The sequence below is a fragment of the Marmota flaviventris genome, chromosome 12 (assembly GCF_047511675.1).
Source record: "Marmota flaviventris isolate mMarFla1 chromosome 12, mMarFla1.hap1, whole genome shotgun sequence".
In the NCBI taxonomy this organism is placed as follows: domain Eukaryota; kingdom Metazoa; phylum Chordata; class Mammalia; order Rodentia; family Sciuridae; genus Marmota; species Marmota flaviventris.
In genome coordinates this window covers 32,785,143-32,805,131 of record NC_092509.1, presented here as the reverse complement: position 1 = coordinate 32,805,131, position 19,989 = coordinate 32,785,143, and the positions used below count along the sequence as shown (strand labels likewise).

At 45.0% G+C, this 19,989-nt stretch overlaps 1 protein-coding gene and 1 pseudogene across 1 annotated transcript in view; both read right to left on the bottom strand.

Annotated features, from left to right (window-relative positions):
• Nucleotides 1-9,708: 9,708 nt before the first annotated feature.
• Nucleotides 9,709-19,989, bottom strand: part of Dnajc1 (DnaJ heat shock protein family (Hsp40) member C1) — a 225,857-nt gene continuing 215,576 nt past the window's right edge. The window contains exons 11-12 of the mRNA XM_027928571.2: nucleotides 12,322-12,743; nucleotides 9,709-9,911 (exon numbers count right to left, since the gene is read on the bottom strand). Of these exons, the coding sequence (XP_027784372.1) occupies nucleotides 9,843-9,911; nucleotides 12,322-12,743 (491 nt within the window). The 3' untranslated portion in view covers nucleotides 9,709-9,842. The remainder of the gene's footprint in view (nucleotides 9,912-12,321; nucleotides 12,744-19,989) is intronic.
• On the bottom strand, nucleotides 16,342-17,730 carry LOC114087137 (dynactin subunit 4 pseudogene; annotated as a pseudogene).

Sequence of the window (19,989 nt, the reverse complement as noted above, 5' to 3'; positions counted from 1 at the left end):
TAAAAGGAAAATCATTTCCAGATGAGATCATTCATTATAGCCCATTAGTAAGTAGCATTCATACTTGGTAAAGATTAAATTTGTCTGGTTTAAATAGTCAGCTATGGGGCTGGGGTTGTAGCTCAGCGGTAGAACGCTCGCCTCCCACGTGCGAGACCCTGGGTTCGATCCTCAGCACCATATAAAAACATAAATAAGTGAAATAAAGGTGTTGTGTCCAACTACAACTAAAAAATAAAAAATTTAAATAAATAAATAGTCAGCTATAACTAGGGACATTCTCTGAAAGAGAAATACAAATTTAGTTGATGGTTCTTGGGTTAGGTCTTGGAAGCATCAGAATTGCCTATGGCATTTTTCAAAACATAAATGCTCAGATTTTATCCCAGTTTTAAGTGAATCAAAATATACTGATCTGGGGGCTGGGGATGTGGCTTGAGTGGTAGTGTGTTCGCCTGGCATGCGGTAGGCACTGGGTTCGATCCTCAGCACCACATAAAAAGATAAAATGAAGATGTTGTGTCCACCTAAAACTAAAAAATAAGTTTAAAAAAAAAAACTCAAAATATACTGACTTGTTTCTGGTAATTAAGGGTTCAGTGAATAAGAAAAACTGGTTCTAGGTTCCTGGAGAGAGGGATTTTGTGTGTGTGTGTGTGTGTGTTTCCTCCTTCCTGCTGCTGCTTCCTCTTTGGTAGGAACCCTTCCCAGGGGCAGTTAACCACTGAGCCCTTTTTATTTTTTATTTTGAGATTGGGCCTAGCTATGTTGTTCAGGGCCTCGCTAAATTGCTGAGGCTGGCTTTGAACTTGCAGTCCTCCTGCCTTACCCTCCCAAGTCTCTGGGATTACAGATGTGCGCCACTGTGCATAGCCCTGGAGAGTTTTTAAATACACAGATGAAAATTATTTGATTCTAGTCTGCTAGGATGACAAGTGGTTCATCCATTATTTATTTCTTTAATTTGCAAACTCTCCAAACAATTGACAACAAATGAAATATTACTTGGATGTGCAGTTTCTAACTTAATCTTAAAAGAATATCCTTGCTGGGGATGTAGCTCAGTGGGAGAGCACTTGGGGAGCATGTGTGAGCCCAGAGTTCCATCCCTAGCACCACCAATAAAAACCAAACACGTCCTTTATTCTGGTCCTTATTGTTAGTAGCTCCTTGGTGTGGCTTGTGTGCTTTCAGTGCTCACTGGCCTGTGGCCCTGGGGGTGAGCCTGGCTACCTTGCTGGCTCTCAAGTGAGCCTTGTGCTTGAGGAAGCATCTGAAGAGCTGCTGCTGAGTTGCCGGCCCTGAGGGGCTTGCCTTGGCTGGATCCTGAGTCGCCCCTGTGCATTGGGCCTGGGGATGTGCTGGGTTGTGGTCAAGATCAAGCACAAAGAGTAAAGGCCAAGAAAAACAAGCCACCGTGTTGTTTTCTTAATTTTGTATCACCAAGCAGGGGAGGGAAGGAAGGAATGATCCCTAAACTGTGTGGACAGGCAGAATAGTCCCTGGGAATTTTATGGGAAAGGTGCAAAAGGGTCACGTACTTTTGAATAGAAATCTCAAATACTGTTCATCTGTTTTATTTGTTGTCAGTGTTTCATTTTCCACGTTATCTGTGTAAACTTTCGGAATCAGATAGCTGTGAACTTTTATACACGTTTAGAAATCTGTTAAAAAATTGTTTGTTATGGCGCTGGGGATAGAACCCAGGGCTTTGCATGTGTGTGTGAGCATCTACCACTGAGCTACATACACCAACCCAGGAAGTTGTTTTTTAAATTATTTTTCATGTTGTTGAAAGTTCAATCCAACTGTTATTTGCAACAAAGGAAATGTGTTTTGCACACCTCTTGACTAACTGTACCGTTCTGTAAGATTCCTGTGAAATGTGGATTTCGTTTGACTGACTTTGTTCACAAACAGCTTGAGTTTGGCAGCTCTTCCCTGTGGAGCAGATTCCCTCCTTTGGTGAGGGACACAACCCTTCCTGTGGTCTCAGACTTCTCCTTTATAACCACTCAAATTTCTCCGGCTGTTCGGGGTCTGACGTTGTAGTTGTGACTGTAGAGCAGACACTGCATAGGCACCTGCAGGGCACTTTAACACTGTTAGGTCCTCACAGTTACTTTTGTGTTTGTGGTAGTAGGGATTGAACCCAGGGACACTCTGCTGCTGAGCAACATCCCCAGCCCATTTTTATTTTGCAGCAAGGTCTCGCTGAATTGCCCAGGCTCACCTCAAACTTGGCGATCCTCCTGCCTCAACCTCTGGAATAGCTGGAATTCCAGGTGTGCACCACACCTGGCATCATAACCACTTTTAAAAATGTGAGTGCTGGGGGTGTAGCTCAGAGATCCAGCATTGCCTAGAATGCAGTCACATTGTAATCAATGTGATCAATCTTGAGTACAACCCAAATGTGTGGCTTTAGCTCCCAGCACAGTTCCACCCTCCCTGTAGCAGAACTAGGGTTATCCTGTTCTCACTCTGCCTCTCCCAGGTGCCAGTGGTAAAGAGAAACAAAAACCTGGATGTGGCTGCAGGTAGAACTGGGATGTCCTTGATTCTGCATTAATTGTGAGCTGTAGCCAAGGTGTGGTTCCACCTGCCCTTTCCAATGGGGCGGGGGTGGGGGCTATGCAAACCTGGACCACTGTGCTCAAGCATTGCTACCCTGTCATGGCCACAGAGCACACAGAGTGCAGTTAAGGCCCAATGGCACAGGGACTGGAGAGGAACTAGTGAAGAAACAGGAGACGGCTGCGGCTATAGCTCAGAGAGTGCTTGCCTAGCACGCCCAAGGCCTTGTTCAGTCAGTCCCCAGCACTACAGAAAACAAACACAGGAGAAACCCCGGTGGGACTGGAAATCAAACTGATGTTGACACCTTCGTGGTTTATCCCACTATGAAACTTTGGCACCATAAACATAGACTTAAATGCATGCTCTTGGGTTTTATTGTGGGTCTATGAGGAAAACTGTGCTGGGCTGAAGCTTTCCTGCCTTGGTCCAAGTGAAGAGAAGCAGGAGTAGGGACCTCATAAACCAGGGCCCTTTCTTGCCCTGCAACCCTTACTTGCTCTGCAACCTCTTGAATGCCTGAGAGTTTCTTCATTTTGATGGATGACCTGCGTTTAATCTCCATAACACTAATCTTTTCTATAACCCTTCCCAACACTACATTTTTTTTTTTTTTTTTTTTTTTTTACTTTTGGAATCAAAGTCCAATCCCCCAAACCAGAAAAAAGACAGCAAAGGCCTGGGCTGCCCCTGGGGGTAAGGCATAACAAGATGCCCTCAAATGGCTCTGCCAGGCTACCCCACTACCAGCCTTCCGGCCCTCCTGGCAAGGAGGAAAGGGCATCAGTTGGCTTTGGAAAGCCTCCACGTACCCCAGCTTTAAGAACAGTGGCTGTGGCTGGGCCCCACCATCTCTTCTGGCTCTGTCCCCAGAGTCCTGGTGTCAAGGTTGTTTCTCTAACGCTGTGCATTCCCGCAGTCCAAGATAGGAGGTCAGAGACGGGCTCGTGTTCTGGCCCTCCTGGTGCAGGGAACGTACCTGTGGACCAGTCACTGAATGCCAGCACCATGGGAGCAGCCAAGCAGTGCCCGGGACATGACGTGGGCGGGCTTGGCTCCTGCGAAGGTGGGCCAGAAACAAAGCGGATTCCTTGGCAGCAAGAAGGTGGGTGGCAGAGCAGGCGGAGGGTTTGGAGCGTCCAGGCTTGGGGTTGGAGTGAGTCAGTTTCAGTGGGCTGACTGCTCCCTGGCTCACTCAGCCACCCAGGCCAGGCTCTTTCCTCTCCTGCCCCAAATGTCCACACTCGATTTTTAAATTCCAGGGGTTGTTTCCTGCAGGGCTGGTGGGTACCCAGGGCCCCATGCATGCCAGGCAGGTGCTCTTCCCAGAATCCATCCCTGATTCCAGTTCTAATATACAGGGCAGGTCTAGGTGTGGCCAAAGGGGAAGTTTCCAGTGGGATTTTGTCAGTGAGTTCTTCAACAGGGGAACAGTGAGGTCAAGTCCACGCAGACACCACTGTTTACCATGGCGACATCTTCCTCCTGGAACACTCTGTAGCCAAGAGGATTTGGTTTAAGTGATTAATTTATCTTCTGTTTTACACAGTATTTCTTTTTGAGTAATGAGGAAATATGGGAGGCTGTTCATTTTCCTTTATGACTGACTCAGGATTAGGTTCCTGGGGCAGTTCCTGCATGTGACACAAAGGAGGACAGGAGAAGGTAACTTGACTGCTGTGAGGGGTTTTCAGGAAGCCTGTGCTCCTTGGCTTCAGCCTGAGCAGCTGGTGTGTTCCTCTGGCCCAGGTGCCAGCTCTTGGCTGTGTCCCAGGCAGGGCAGGAGGGAAGAGCGTGCCCCCTCCTCACGTCGCTAGCCCCCTGGGCTTTCCACACAGGGCAGCGCCCAGCACCCCTTCACTGACATGCGTCTGTCCTCTGGTGCCAGTGGTCCCTGTCTATCCTGGGCAGTCATTCTTCCTTTACCGGCCACAGAGGAACAACCAGCTGCTTGGTTTTCTGGCATATTCATTTAGCTCCCAAGTGAATAGAGTCCAAGGTTGCAGCCAACAGGTCACCCACACAGGAGACGGGCGACAGCAGGACAGTGGGTGGGCTTCCGCAAGGGCAGAGCCATCTGGCAGGGAGGACAGGCACTGCTGACAGCCTCTATGACTAGAAAGACCAGTTCCTGCCTAGACCTCAGCCCCGTGACACGGCCGACCACTGTTACAACCCGCAGAGGACTTTGGTGAGCCTCCCCAATCCTTGCAAATGGCCCAGGGAGGCTGCGGGCACCCTGAAGGGCCAACACAGTTCAGAGGCCACTCATCTGACAACCTTGGGTTTGGTCTGTGAAGCCAACACCCAAGCTGACCCCGACCTGACATAGCACCTGTGTCTGCAGACTCAGAAGGGAAGTCACACATGCTAATGAAGTTGGCTTTGCTTAGGACCTTAACTCGGATGATGACAGGGCCTTAAAATTTAGGATGAAATAGCCATCTTCCCAACCTCGACAGGTGAAGTCACCGCAGTCACGTTCTCATCCGAAGCCTTGCCTCACCTTGTCCACTAGGGGCAAGCCCTGGTCTTAAAAGGTCTGAGACCACCTGGGTGGTGTGGTGGCAGTGAGGGCCTGTGGGGGTCTGGGGGTCAGCTTGGCACACCACCGCCCCTCCTGGGCTTCCTAAATCAAAACACACTGAAATCTCTCTGCCATTCTTCCTCTGGGGGGGGGGGGGGTCCCTCCAGGATCTGCAGGCGTCTGGGAGTGGCCATCTGTTAGCAATACCCCATTACCAGGGTGGCCAGGTAACCGAATGGCCCTAGCTGGGTCTAAACTGGGGCTGTCTTGGGCAGTGTGGGACACATAGACTCCCTGTGTATACAGAACATCACTGTTTACATGTCACCATTTTAATTTCAGGAAAAAGCCTGTCTGCTAAAACAGATAACTACAGCAAATACCTTGACGACTTGAGCAGGGATAGATGCCTGCTGTTTACAGTTCCTCAGCTCTCTATATTGGAGGGGTCTTGGGAGTGGGGTGGCACATGTCAAGGCAAAGTCCAGCCAGCAAGAGGCACTTCATAAGGCATCCATAAACTTTTCCAGTGGAAAGTTTTAAGATTTGATTTTCAAATGGAGATGGGAGTTTGCAAACACCAGTACAAGAGTAAAGCCGTTGGCCGCTGGCTTCTAGTTGAAAGCGCCCTAGCGGGGCAGAGGGCCACCAGGCCCCAGGCCCACGTGGAGCCATCAAGGAGAGAGAGGCGCGCAGGAGGTCTGCATTGTTCCTGAGGCAAATTTCACAGAAGAATCGGATGATCTGCTGAAAATCTAAGCAATTTGCTTCCCTGATGCCCACTCCTCACCCTGTCCCCTGACAGAGCATTCTAAGACACAGCTGGGAGAGAAACCCAGCTCAGCCTGACCGCACAGAGAGTGGCTGTCAGCCCTGCCGGGCAGCCAAGAGCCTATTGGCCCAGCTGGGTCTTATGAGGACAAATGAGATGAGATGAGTGGGTTTTAAGAATTGGTGCTCTCAGGGTTTTAAAGAAACAGTAGTGCTAAGACTTGGGCCCTTAATGGGGAAAGTACATTTAAATCATTAAAGCATAAGACTCGAGAAGATGAAGGCAGAGATCCCAGGGCAGGGCTCCCTCGCAGAGCCACTGGCCTGGCTGTTCAGAGCTGGGCAGGAGCAGATGCCTGGCCAGCAGGCACAGTATCCATAGAGGGAGGAAGCCAGTGCCCAGGGCCTGCCCAGTGCTTTGTCCAAACAACTCAACAGAAACAGACATCTGCCATCTGCTGCTCTCAGCCCGGCTGGGTCCGAGTGGAGACTCTGGATGGGATGGATCCCATGGCTCAGGCCTTGCCCACCTCCTCAGGTGCCAAGCCCCCTTCTCCCTAGGAACCACACGCCTTTTCCAAACCTTAATCCAACCGTCTGGCACAACTTGGTCCCAACACCTTCCTCACTGGGCTCAAGGTGGCCATCAGACATTAGCACTTGCATTTTCCTTACCAAAAACAAACTTCAGAGAGAGGCTAAACTAACTTGTCCAGGCCCCAGGTCATCAGTCGCCCAGCTGAGGTCTGAACTGAGGTGTAGCCTCGGGTTCTTCTTGGTCCACCTTGGCCTACTGGCTGCCTTAGAATAATCATTACAGCACAGGCGTTGGCCTTTTTGGGTGAGACCAATAGGGCGCCTGGTGGATGATTAGGCCCTCTCCCTGAGAATGACAATTGAAGACACAGGAAGATTCTGCAGAGCTGGTGAGTCCACATAGGGACCCAAGATGGGCACTGGGCCTGGAGGCTAGGAATGAGAACGGAGGGAACCTGATGCTGGCCCATCAGCTCTGCTGACGGTGTCCACAATCACACAGAAATGATAGTAATGGAGGCTTGGACAGTCAGAAAGAAACCTAATACCTATTGCTTTTGACCAGCTGGGTAGTGTGTTCAAGATTTCACAATTATCTCATCACCCAACAACCAGAGCAACTACCATTATTCTCTGTTTAAGAATTAAGACGACAATCTTGACATCACATAGCTCAGTAGACACTAGGGAGCCAGTACCCCCACCTCCCAACCTCCAGTGGGGTCTGACTGCACACATGCCACACACAGCAGGACAGCAAGGGAACAAGACACACGGCGCCTCTGAGGCTCAGGCCTGGAGAGATGGTGCCTTATTCTGGGGACGCTGCCCAAAGTGCTGTTCCATGCAGCACAGTGACTGTCCTCCAGGATCTTTGGCTGTTTGCAAGTATCAAATTCACCCCCAAAGACTTAGTAATGGCCTTGTTGAGAATATAACCAAGAATGTCCTATAGACTCTGAAGACGATACTCCAAAGAAGCTGCAGGTCCCTGGAGGGTGCTGCAGAACTAGAATCCCCGCCTCCCAACCTGGGACCTTCCACCTTCCTGTGTAGTCAGGCAGGGCAAGACAGACATTCACATGGCAGTGCTCGCCATCTCTTCCCTTCTTACAAGAAAAAAGCGCAGGGGGTGTAGATCAGTGGCAGAGTGCTTGCCTGATGTCCTTGCTGAGGCAGAACAAAAAAGCAGGCAAAGGCCACTTGCACAGGCAGCTGGGGAGTGCAGGGAACCTGGATGCTTCTGAAGGGAGGACAGAGGTGGAAAGATGTGGGGAGGCCCCAGCATGCTGTCTGGGCTGGGCAGTCAGGGCTGTCAATGAGCACAGCTGGTGCCTAAGCTTTGGTCCCCAGGCTGTGTAGTTTTAGGTCCCTTTTGGAGGTGGCTTCACTAGACCACAGCCTTGTGTGTGTTGTCCTCTCACTGGCCTCTGAGAGTCAGGAACCCATGCATGTCTCCCCACTGGTCCTCCTTCAAACCCCTCAACTCCTGCAGTCCCCAGAAGAGGGGGAGCCATGGAGAATGCTACTCACCCAGAAGTCAGAGACAGGCCTCTGAAGAGACCATGCCTTAGATTCCCAAGGAGTTGAGAAAAGGTGACAAGTTTGGGGATTCCAGGGTGGAGTGTGTGTGTGTGTGTGTGTGTGTGTGTGTGTGTGTGTGTATATATATAACAGAAATCCAGTTTAAGATGCTTTAAATAAAAAGGGTGATCTAATGGCAGGGTGGTCACAGGATGTCACAGGCTGCATGGCAGATAGGTCTGAGGTTGGACCAGAGGGACCCAGGCCTGGAACACAGCCAGGACATTCTCTCCTCTGTTCCTCCCCGTGTACTAGTTTTATTCTCTGGAGCTGCCCTAGATAAGGGAGAGGGGGGTGTGTGACCCTGTGAATGCACCACCTGGAGCCCTCCCCAGGACTCATGGTCCTGGTTTGTTGCTGGGAAGAGGGCAGGTGAGCACTACTGAGTGCGAAGGTCCTGTCCCTCTCCCCTCCTGGCCAGGTAGACACAGCCTCCCTTCCCCAGGACACTGAGGCTGAAGGAAGCTTCCCCATAACTCCGGTGTCCAGTGAAAAGCAAAACAGAGCTGGTCACCTGCTCTTTTGGGGACTAGGCAACTCGGCCTCTGAAGTGTGAGTTCCCTACAACTTCCACTCAGAGCTGTGTGGCGCCCAGGTCAGCTGACACCAGAGGCCTCTTGTCATCTGCTTTTGGGGAGGGGCTCAGGGTTGGCTTACCTGGCTCCATGTCCTCTTGTGAACACTCAGTGCAGTGGTGACCTCTGTCCCCCAATGTTTCCTTCAGAAAGCTGTAGCCTCATTTTAATCCTTAGGGAAGAGTGACACCTTTATAGGCATCTTATCAAGTCATTTCTCTGGAATGTGCCCTGGTCATCTTTGTGTTTTCCAAGCTCAGGCTGCAGTGACCACACTCTATCCAGCACTGAGCAGATGGTGACAGATTTCAAAAGGGAGACTCAGAAGACAGCGCCAGCTCAAAAGTGAACAATGAGACCAGCCTCCACTGAGGCTGACGGTACAAAACGGTGACTTTAACTCAGGTCTTGAAAAAACAGGACACAGTTCCATCAGTTCCTAATACTTTTCTGCATGTTCCTTGGCAATTCTATTAGTTGGGGCCACATTTCTACTAAGCAGCCCACACTTCTGACTTTACCACCCTATGTCCAATGTCCTTTGCTCATTTAGACACTTTTTACCTCCTAGATACACATAACTAATTAAGAGAACCTCCTGTTATTCTTAGCTAGCCAGATGGTTTATCTCTAAGCAACTTCATCCTGCTACTCAACCCCAATGAAGACGTTGTTATGCATTTTACACACACACACACACACACACACATACACACACACACTTTTTTTTTTGGTACTGGAGATCAAACCCAGGGGCACTTTACCCTTGAGCCACCTCACTAGCCCTTATTTTTCATTTTGAGACAGGGTCTCACTAAGTTGCTTAGGGTCTTACTAAGTTGCTGAGGCTGGCCTTAAACTTGCTCTCCTCCTGCCTCAGCTCCTAAACTGCTGGGATTATAGTCATGCGCCTAGCTTAAATGTTATGCCTTTTAGAGAAACACATTAAATTTGAATTCTTACACATTAGTTCATGTTTATGTTCCTTTAACAACATGTATGCCTGGTTGCTAAAACATAGTTTTTGAAACATTCCCCCAAAAGTAAACTTTGCAGGGAGGAGAAATAATCTGTTAAATACCCAAATTCTTTTCTCCCCTTAACACAGGATTTGTTTAAACAATGCAGCACAACATCTATTATTTATTTATTTATTTATTACTAAGGCACGTGACGTATAGAAATACTGAGGTACAAAATGCAAATTTCTGCATAAGATTTTTGAAATACTCATTTTGGAAAATGAACGTGAATATCATCTTCCAGAACATTCAGCTTTTAGCTTGTTTTTTCTTTTGGACCAGTTCAACCAGCAGCTTGTACCTAGCGATGCAGTCTTCCTGTAGGAAGGAAAAGAAGAGGTGGAACAGTTACAACCTGTTCCTGTGTGTGCAGCTGCGCCAGCAGGGTGCGGCCTGGGCATTGGCCTATGCCCAGTGCTAGTTAGGTGGCCTTGTGTCCATGGCCTTGTCCCGGCCCCTTCTGGATTTCCTGGGCAGGCCCAGCTTGGCACAAGGCAGACCTGGTTAGCCGCATTGGACAGGTGAAGGAGGAACTGGTGGAAGCAAGCGTGCCCAAGGTGAAAGTGCTAAACAAGGGGTGAGGGCCCAGGGCAGCTGTTTGTGAGGAATATTCTCTTTACCAGGTTCGACTTGCTAAGGACAGCTATTATGTTACATTCCACTGATATCACCTGCCACTTCAGAGAAACCAAGAAACTAGAGACCCAGCAGCCACAATATTACTCTCATTTGTGTCTACCTCTCCCTGGGGGCCTCTGAAACCTTCCTGGGTGGGCCACATCAGCCCGTCCCCAGGACACTGGCCTGCAGGGAGCTCTGGAGTATGTGGAATGCTCTATCCTGCTGCCTTGGCTCAGCTGCCTGGAGGTGTTGTACCTTCGGTGGGATTAAAGCAGGGAGGGGGTGATGGTGGGCAGGGGCTTCAGAATTCTCACATTGATCTCCAGGTACTTTCCAGAATTCATTCTGTTTCTGTTCAAACAACACTAGCCTTTGTTGAGCCAGGGACTGGGTAAGTAATTCTGTCTAGAGCAGATGACTTTATGAGGTGTTGTGGACATTCCTTTCTGAGGCCTGCAACATGGCCGTAGTGCACAAGCATCTTCCAGGAAGTGCCCTTCCTGCATCTGCAAAGACACTCACCTATGGTCTTTAAAAATATCAGTGTTTCCTCAGCAGCCATGTGTTCCTAGCTGCCCAGTGTATGGAACCAACCTAAGTCTGAACACATTAGCCCAAGTGCTGAGCTGAGAGGTGGCAAGGCTCCGCCCAGGCGCCCTACATCCCCATGAGAGGGCTGGCAGGAGCCTCCACAGCCAGGCTGGGCGCAGCTGCTCCGGGACCCGCTCCTCAAGTCAAGGCTTATGGGAACCCTGCCCTTTCCTAGCTGAAAACAGGACACTTCCAAACCCCTAGGCAATGGGTTTCTGAGTGTTCTGTCCCAAGGAATCCACAGTTCCAGCTCCTTTATTTCCAGCCATTGCCAATTCATTACACATATAAATGCTGGTGTCCTGACTGACGCGAATGAAACTCAGGGGAAATAATTACTTCTGGCAAACCAGTTGGAGAGAGTAGGAGAATCTGTGCTTCCCAAATAGATCAACTGCTAATGGTTTATTTTTCTCCCCAGGAACTCTCAACTTCATCATCTTAAAGTAGGTGATAGATAACTAGACCTGTGCACTCAGGGACATGCATGGCCACAAGCTAGATTTTTTCCAATTAAAAAAAAAAAAAGAATGTAAATGAGCATCAGTATGCCCAGAGGCTACTAAGTGATAGGCACAGAAGGCACTAGAGATTGGTTCTTTTGATTTCTGGCATTCCTGATGCCTCAGACTGTGAGAACTCCAGGAGACGAGTGTGGCGGGAAAGGGCATGTTGAAAAGATCACACCCTGAAGCTCTATAGCTCCAAACTGTCAGATCCCAAGCAGGGAGAGCACCGAGCCTGGGGCAGGGGCTGGCTCTCTGTAGGAGACAACCCTTCTTCTCTTCTGAGATTTTATTTGAGAATGACCTGCAGGTGCACTTTAGCAGATACTAAGAGCTGTAAACAGGAAAGAAGTCAATTATAAACAGCCCAGGTTACAGAGGGCAGGTCAAGACCTAAATGTCAGTCCTACACTGACCCCACCCAAGAGAGTCCTGCCTTAGAGCCTGGGGGTGGCCAGGTGCTACAACCAGGTCCAAATTCACATCACAGAACTGATGGTTATCTTGATAATAGCAAGGTAGTTCTACCCCACAGGTCCCTTTGGTTTTAAGCCTTTTACAGAGCAAAGAGGGCCTTGTCATTTTATGACCCATCCCACTTCCAACCATGGCCTGCTGGCTGGCTGCTGCTTCTGTGGTGAGGATGATGCTCGCGCCAGTTCATGCTTCTTTCAACTGCCTGACTGAGTAGAGCAAACTCTCAAGGAGCCTGGCATATTGTAGAGGTGAAGTGAATGTTCCAAAAATGGAATCTTCTCTGGGAAAAATCAGCTAGTCTGTATAATAACTAAATTTTTAGCTTCTTGACCTCACTTACACCCACCAATCAAATGATCACACAGATTCATATGTTAAGGAAAAAATATGCTGGAAGATAACTGGCAAATATGAGAGCAGACGGACAGCTGATGACAGATTTGTGTGTGACAAATGAAGTAGGTACAGGGACTGTAGCCACGTTGGTGGGACTCTATACCAGCATACAGTCACCTTTCTCCCCATTCACTTACCTTGCTCTTAGCTGGGACACATTTGGCTATTTTGTCCCAACGGTCAGAGGCCCCTTTTGGATACTGCTGTAATGCCATTTCCAGAAGCTTCTGCTGATTCTGAGTCCATGGCTCCTCTGTAGCATGAGTTCTCTCTTTTTTCTGGCTCTCCTCATCACTGGATTCATTTTGTTCTGATATGTCAAAGTCCTTCTGCCTCTTTCCTCTACACTTCTCTGGCTCAACCTTTGTTACTGCCTCGAGCAGCCTGGCTGCTTTCCTCCTCCGAGGCCGGATTTCAGTGTCTGCTTCCTGCTCTTCCTCCTCCACTGCCCTTCCTGCATCTTCTCGCTGGGTGATGATGTTATCTGGCAAGGTGGTGGCCGTCTTGATGGGCCTAGAATTGTGAACTGTGGATCTAAGTTCAGAGAGTCTGACCATCCCTAGGAAAGAAGGCCACAGCACACAGATGACTAGGCAAGGTAAACCCAGGCAACAATGAAAACAGGAGCTGTCTGCCACACATGGGGCAGTGGGCTAGACATTCTGCATAACTTATATTTTTCATACTAATCTAGAAAGATAGGTATTGTTATTTTAATTTTACAGGAAAATCTCAGAAAGCAGAGGAGGTGGGACTTGGACCCACTTTTGTCTGATTTCTTTCCTCTGAGGGATACTAGATATATAAATATGATCAAAGAACACAAGGATCTCTCTGCAAAGGGACAATGTGATATTAGGTAAGGAAGGACATTCTTTATACTCCAGCATTTTCATTATATCTGTTAGCATAACTAAAACAAATCAGGCAAGATTTATACTATGCTGTCTCTGGCATGCACATGAGTAAATTATTCTGTAGCTATTAGAGGAATTCTTAAACATAGAAAATTTTTACTAAAAAGTTAACAAAGGAAGAAATGCAAATAGCTTATAAATGTTTGGGGTATGCAAATTGAAGCAACAAACTTCATCTTTCAATTATTAAATTGACAAAGACAAGAAAGTATGACAATGTTCAGTACTGGTAAAGATGCAGAAAAACAGGTGCATTCATGTGCTGGTAGTGAGAGCAGAAACTGGTCTTATCCCTGGGCTTTTAGTAAAACATTCTGTGTTGCTATTAAATACTTAATAAGCTAGTCCAGGAAGTGTTTGTGATTTTACTTAATTCTGGGGACTGAGGATGTGGCTTGGTGGTAGTGTGCTTGCAGAACATGTGAGAGCCCCTGGGTCTAATCCCCACCACTGAAATAAACAAACAAATAAATAAATAAAATTTACTTAATTCAAATTAATTTAAACTTTAATTTCAAATAGCTCTAACTGGCTAGTGGTTAGAATATCAGACAATAAGGATAAATCTTTCTGGAGGACAGTTTGTCAAATGTAGGTAAACCTTGAAATATGTTTACATAATGACTATTTTATTTAGAGGAGGTTCTCCTAAGGAAATAATTATGTATGTACAGAATATCTAGCTATTAAGAGGCAGTATTTTACTTATCTCACATTTTGAAGTGATGGTTTCTTTCTTTTTTTTTGGGGGGGGGGTCAGCTTTTTTAAAATAAAAGGAAATTCTGCATGTAATAAAAATATTCAAATAGTGTAAGCTCTCTGGGTTCCCAGGCTCCTTCTTCCAAGGCAATAAAGGATTGGGGTGTGAGATAGAGTGTATGTGTGTTGAGTGTACAAATGTCTAGAAAGAAACCAGTAAAGCACACACTGTGCATCTGTCTTTGCCTCCCCCTCTTTGTGTCTGTGGCAGTACACATCATTTTTAGTGGCTATGAGTGGATCTGTCATGATTGACTGAAATAACGCTTTACAGATAGATATCTGGTTGGTCCTTGTCTGGTGTTGAATGCTACAAACAAACAGCATTTCCCAAGCATGAGCTTCATACTTTTTGATCACGTGTTCTATCAGAAGAACACTTTTGAATATATAATTCTAACATATAATATTTACTTATTCATAAATTATATTAATATATTATAAATGTTCATAATGAAGCACACCCACAAAATAAAATAAATTTAAAGATAAAAATGAGAAACAACAGTTATCTAAAATTTTTAAAATTTTTTAAAAAAATTCTATTTGAAGTAACTTTTATTATTTGTCAAGAAGTTTTATTTGAGGCTGGGTGTGGTGGTACACACCTGTAATTCCAGTGACTCGGAGGCTGAGGAAAAGTTGGAGACCATGACCTCAGCAACTTTGCCAGAACCTGTCTCAAAATAAAAAGTAAAAAAAGGCTGGGGATGTAGCACAATGGTAATCAATCACCAATACCTAAATAAATAAATAAATAACATTTAAACATTAAAAAAAATCTGTGTGTATGGGGTTACTAGGAATTGAACCCAGTGGCCTTTTACCACTAAGCAACATCCCCACTTTTTTTTTTGTTGGTGTTTGTTTTTCTTTGGTACTGGGGATTGAAGACAGTGCTACTTCACCTAGCTATTTTTATTTTTATTATATATTTTATTATTATTTTTATTTTTTAACTTGAGACAGGGTCTTACTAAAATGCTTAGGGTCTTGCTAAATTGCTGAGGCTGGCCTTGAACTTGCAATCCTCCTGAGTTGAGGTATGGGCCACCATATCCAGCCCTAAAAACACTAAGTGAAACAAAACATCACTATGAAAATATTATTAATATTAAAAACAAAGAGACTGAAAAGTTGTTTAATATTGGGTAAAATACTAAGTTAGCAGGTTAGTTCCAAATTCTGTTTATTTTGGTGTCTGATTTTTTTAATTAATTAATTTATTTTAATTAGGTATATGTGACAGTAGAAAGTATTTTGATTCATTGTACACAATTGCTGCACAACTTTATTTCTCTGGTTGTACCCAATGTAGCATCGCATCATATGTGCAGTCATACATGTACGTAGGGTAATGATGTCCATCTCATTCCACCATCTTTCCTACCCCTATGCACCCTCCCCACTGCTCCCTCCACTTTGCCCAATCAAAGTTCTTTCATTTTTCCTATGCCCCCTGCCTCCCATTATGGATCAGCATCCACTTATCAGAGAGAACATTTGGCCTTTGGTTCTTTTGGGATTAGCTTACTCCGCTTAGCATGATATTCTCCAACTCCATCCATTTACCTGCAAATGCCATAATTTTATTCTCTCTCTCTTTTTTTTTTTCTCAGAAAAATTTATTGAATTAAAAAGGCAGAGCAGAAAAGAGAGGATGAGGGGTAAGAACAAAGACTGCGTCCTGTGGCAGCATTCATTCCTAGGTATTGGGGCAAAACTTAAAACAAATGGAATTCGCTACCTTCTTGATATGACATGTAATTCCTTGCTTCTTTCACATTCTTAAAAGAAAAAGCTTCATATTGTTCTGGGAAAAAATTAAAAGCAACTGATAAATTAGTGTCCCATATTCATCTAGAAAGAGGGTAAATGAGAATGCCTTATTTCACAGGTTTTTCCAAACATCACAAAACTAAAGATAATATGTCAATTCTATTTTTTTTGCTAAACATAAATCTATGACAAAATGAGAGCCATGTTGGCAAATAAAGGGGTATGTTTTAGATGATATATACTGGAATGCAGAAAGCAGCTGGTACATTGAGACCAATGCTGGATCATTAATAGCAGGTCCACCTTTGGGTTATCACTGTTAAGTTTCAACTGTCAGATTGTGATCCTTTGTGAGATCAGATCAAGAGATAGTATAGTCAGTTTCTCAGGTGGTAAATCTAACACCACTCTGAGGAACAGCCATCCCCTTTACTGGGATGGAGCTATGTTGTGTTATTCAATGTGCAGGGCTCAGTGAGGGAAACACAGATTGACTGGTGTCAATAGAGGTGACAGCAAGAGGAACAGCAGTTACCCTGTGTTCCTGATGCCTGGCTTGTGCTCCTACCCTTAGGAAGAGGACCGAGTAGTGCATGGGTACAACATGATAAACAAAGCCTAATGAAGCAGGAGCTTCCATGTTTTAACACAGGTCTGTGTTGACATTGTCTCAGGTGGAATCTGCCCACCAAAGTAACCTTTTAAGGAAGAAGCAGGCCCAAGCTGAGTTCCACATGCTGGGTGAGCCAGATGACTTCTGTGCTTTGGTCAGTTTCTTCAATGGGGCAGATTGGAGCTGCCAGGTTTTTAAAATCATGCTTCATCTTGAAGGGCACGGTTACTTCACCCTCCTCACGTTGGGGGGTAACTTTGATGAAAATGCCCACTTTGTTGGCCTTTCTGAAGGCTATAATGTCAGGATCATCCTGAAAATCCTGGGGTTCTGCCAACTCATCATATTCTGCTGCTGCATCCTTGCCAGCTAAAATGAGCTCTTTGGGAGGCGCCACCACCTTAGCAGTGCTATTGATATCATCAGGATCCCCCTTCTCACACTCAAACAGAGTCGCATGGGTAAGGTTTTCCACAGGATTTGTAAAGGGCAGAAGGACCTGGCTCTCTTCCATGTAGCGAAGATTGGGAATTGACATGATTCTCACTTCTGGAATATAATTGACAGCAACCAGTTGGATTTTAAATTTGATAGATGTTGTATTAAATTCTGGCTTGCTCAAATTATGTTCACATTTTTTGGCAGTGCAGGGACCATTTGATCAGAAGATGTTTGTGATAAGGATAGACTTGTGAAGCACAAATTGGTTGGAAGTCAGGCTGTAAGAGGCGCTGCTGAAGGGTAGTCACCTCTTTTAAATTTACTGGTCTTGTGTAACAGTCTTCAGGTAGAGGTTTCACTTCATCCACGGCCTGAGTTGGCTCAATCTTTATCACTTTCTGGTCCTTTCCTTCTTTAAGGGAAAGCCCAGCAAGGATACTGATGGATACACCAGCTTGTGGTAGCTGAAGCCTGGTTCCAAGACTATATTTGTCCGAAAAAGCCAGAGGCATATAGTTTCTACGTCGTGCCAATTTCTTGCAATCTCACTCAACCTTCTCTTTCTGAACAAGCTGCTGGTAATATTCAATCAATTTGTTCATCCATTGTGTGTGAAGATTTTCTGGTTCCTGCCAACCACCACTAGCTACAGATTTGTCTGCCATGCCCACATCTCTAGATGTCCAGTGACAAAATCCATAGGCCAAGTAATAGGCTTTCTTCATGGTGGTTTTTGGCTGGGTCATCTGGGAGCTGTGTGGAGATGCTTGTTGCCCGGGTAAATAGTGTGTGCATGCAGCCAGGACAGTCAAAGCAGTTGGCACATCTATTTTTTTTTTTTTTAGTTTGGCTTCGGCTGATGGCATATTTTCTAAGCAACTGGGACAATAATGGGAGTCCACCTCGTGACACACACATTCCAGCGACTGCAGCTCGCTACAATAGCGGCAGAAGCAGAGCAGCCAAAGCGGGCCCAAACCTTCTTTTCTCCTTGGACTAGATAGAGAACCGGCTCCGACTACAGCAAGGACGCCATCTTGGAGAAGGAGGAGCCAACCTTTATTTTCTTTTAATGTTCAGTAATATTTCCTTGTGTATTTATACCACAGTTTCTTTAACCATTCACCTATTAAAGAGCACCTAGGTTGGTTCCACAATTTAGCTATTGTGAGCTGAGCTGCTATAAACATAGATGTGGCTGTGTTACTACAGTATGCTGATTTTAAGTCCTATGGGTAGAGACTGAGAAATGGGATAGCTGGGTCAAATGGTGGTTCCATTCTAAATTTTCTAAGGAATCTCCATACTGCTTTCCAGAGTGGTTGAACAAATTTGCAATCCCATCAGCAATGTATAAGCGTGCCTTTTCCCCCACATCCTCGGCAACACTTATTGTTGTCTGTATTCTTGATAACTGCCATTCTGACTGGTGTGAGATGAAATCTTAGAGTAGTTTTGATTTGCATTTCTCTAATTGCTAGAGATGTTGAACATTTTTTCTTATATTTGTTGATTGAATGTATATCTTCTTCCAAGAGGTGTCTGTTCAGTTCCTTAGCCCAAATTATTGATTGGGTTGTTTGTTTTTTTGAGTTCTTTATATATCTTGGAGATTAGTGCTCTATCTGATGTGTGTGTGGCAAAAATTTGCTCCCCAAATGTAGGCTCTCTCTTCACCTCTTTGATTGTTTCTTTTGCCAAGAAGCAGCTTTTTAGTTTGAATCTAGCCCATTTATTAATTCCTGATTTTATTTCTTGTGCTTTAGGAGTCTTGTTAAGGAAGTCGGGGCCTAATATGATGTGGTGAAGATCTGAGTCTACTTTTTCTTCTATTAGGAGCAGGGTCTCTGATCTAATTCTTAGGTCCTTGATCCACTTTGAGTTTTGTGCATGGTGAGAGATAGGGGCTTAATTTCATTTTGCTGCATATGGATTTCTAGTTTTCCCAGCATTATTTGTTGAAGAGGCTATTTTCCTCCAATGTATGTTTTTGGTGCCTTTGTCTAATATGAGATAACTGTATTTATGTGGGTTTGCCTCTGTGTCTTCTATTCTGTACCATTGATCTACATGTCTATTTTGGTGCCAATACCATGCCAATATTGTTACTATAGCTTTGTAGTATAGTTTAAGGTCTGGTATTGTGATGCCTCCTGTTTCACATTTCTTGCTAAGGATTGCTTCAGCTATTCTGGGTCTCTCATTTTTCCAAATGAATTTCATGATTGCTTTTTCTATTTCTATAAGGAACTTTGATTTTTTTTAATATTTATTTTTTAGTTGTAATTGGACACGATACCTTTATTTTATTTATTTTTATGTGGTGCTGAGGATCGAACCCAGGGCCCCACACATGCTAGGCAAGTGCTCTACCCCTGAGCCACAACCCTAGCCCAACGATTGGATTTTAATTGGGAATAGCATTGAATCTGTATAGCGCTTTGGGTAATATGGCCATTTTGACAATATTAATTTTGCCTATCCAAGAGCCTGGGAGATCTTTTCATTTTATAAGGTCTTCTTCAATTTCTTTCTTTAGTGTTCTGTAGTTTTCCTTGTAGAGGTCTTTCACCTCTTTTATTAAATCAACTTTTTTTTTTTTGAGGTTATTGTGGATGGGGTAGTTTTCCTAACTTCTCTTTCAGAGGATTCATCACTGATGTATAGAAATGTATTTGATTTATAGGTATTGATTTTATATCCTGCTACTTTGCTGAATTCATTTATTAATTCTACAAGTTTTATGGTGGAGTTTTTTGGATCCTCTAAGTATAGAATCATTTCATCAGCAAATAATGATAGTTTGAGTTCTTCTTTTCCTACTTGTATCCCTTTAATTTCTTTCTTCTGTTGAATTGCTCTGGCTAGAGTTTCAAGGACTATGTTGAATATAAGTGTTGAAAGAGGTCATCGCTGTCTTGTTCCAGTTTTTAGTGGGAATGCTTCCAATTTTTCTCCATTTAGAATGATGTTGACCTTAGGTTTAGCATAGATAGCTTTTACAATGTTGAGGTATGTCCCTACTACCCCTAGTTTTTCTAGTGTTTTGAACATGAAAGGGTGCTGTATTTTGTCAAATGCTTTCTCTGCATCAATTGATATAATTGTATGATTCTTATCTCTAAGTCTATTGATGTGATGAATTATATTCATTGATTTCTATATGTTGAATCAACCCTGCATCCCTGGAATGAACCCCACTTGCTCATGATGCACTATTTTTTAAATATGTTTTTGTATGTGATTTGCCAGAGTTTTATTGAGAATTTGTGCATCAATGTTCATCAGGGATATT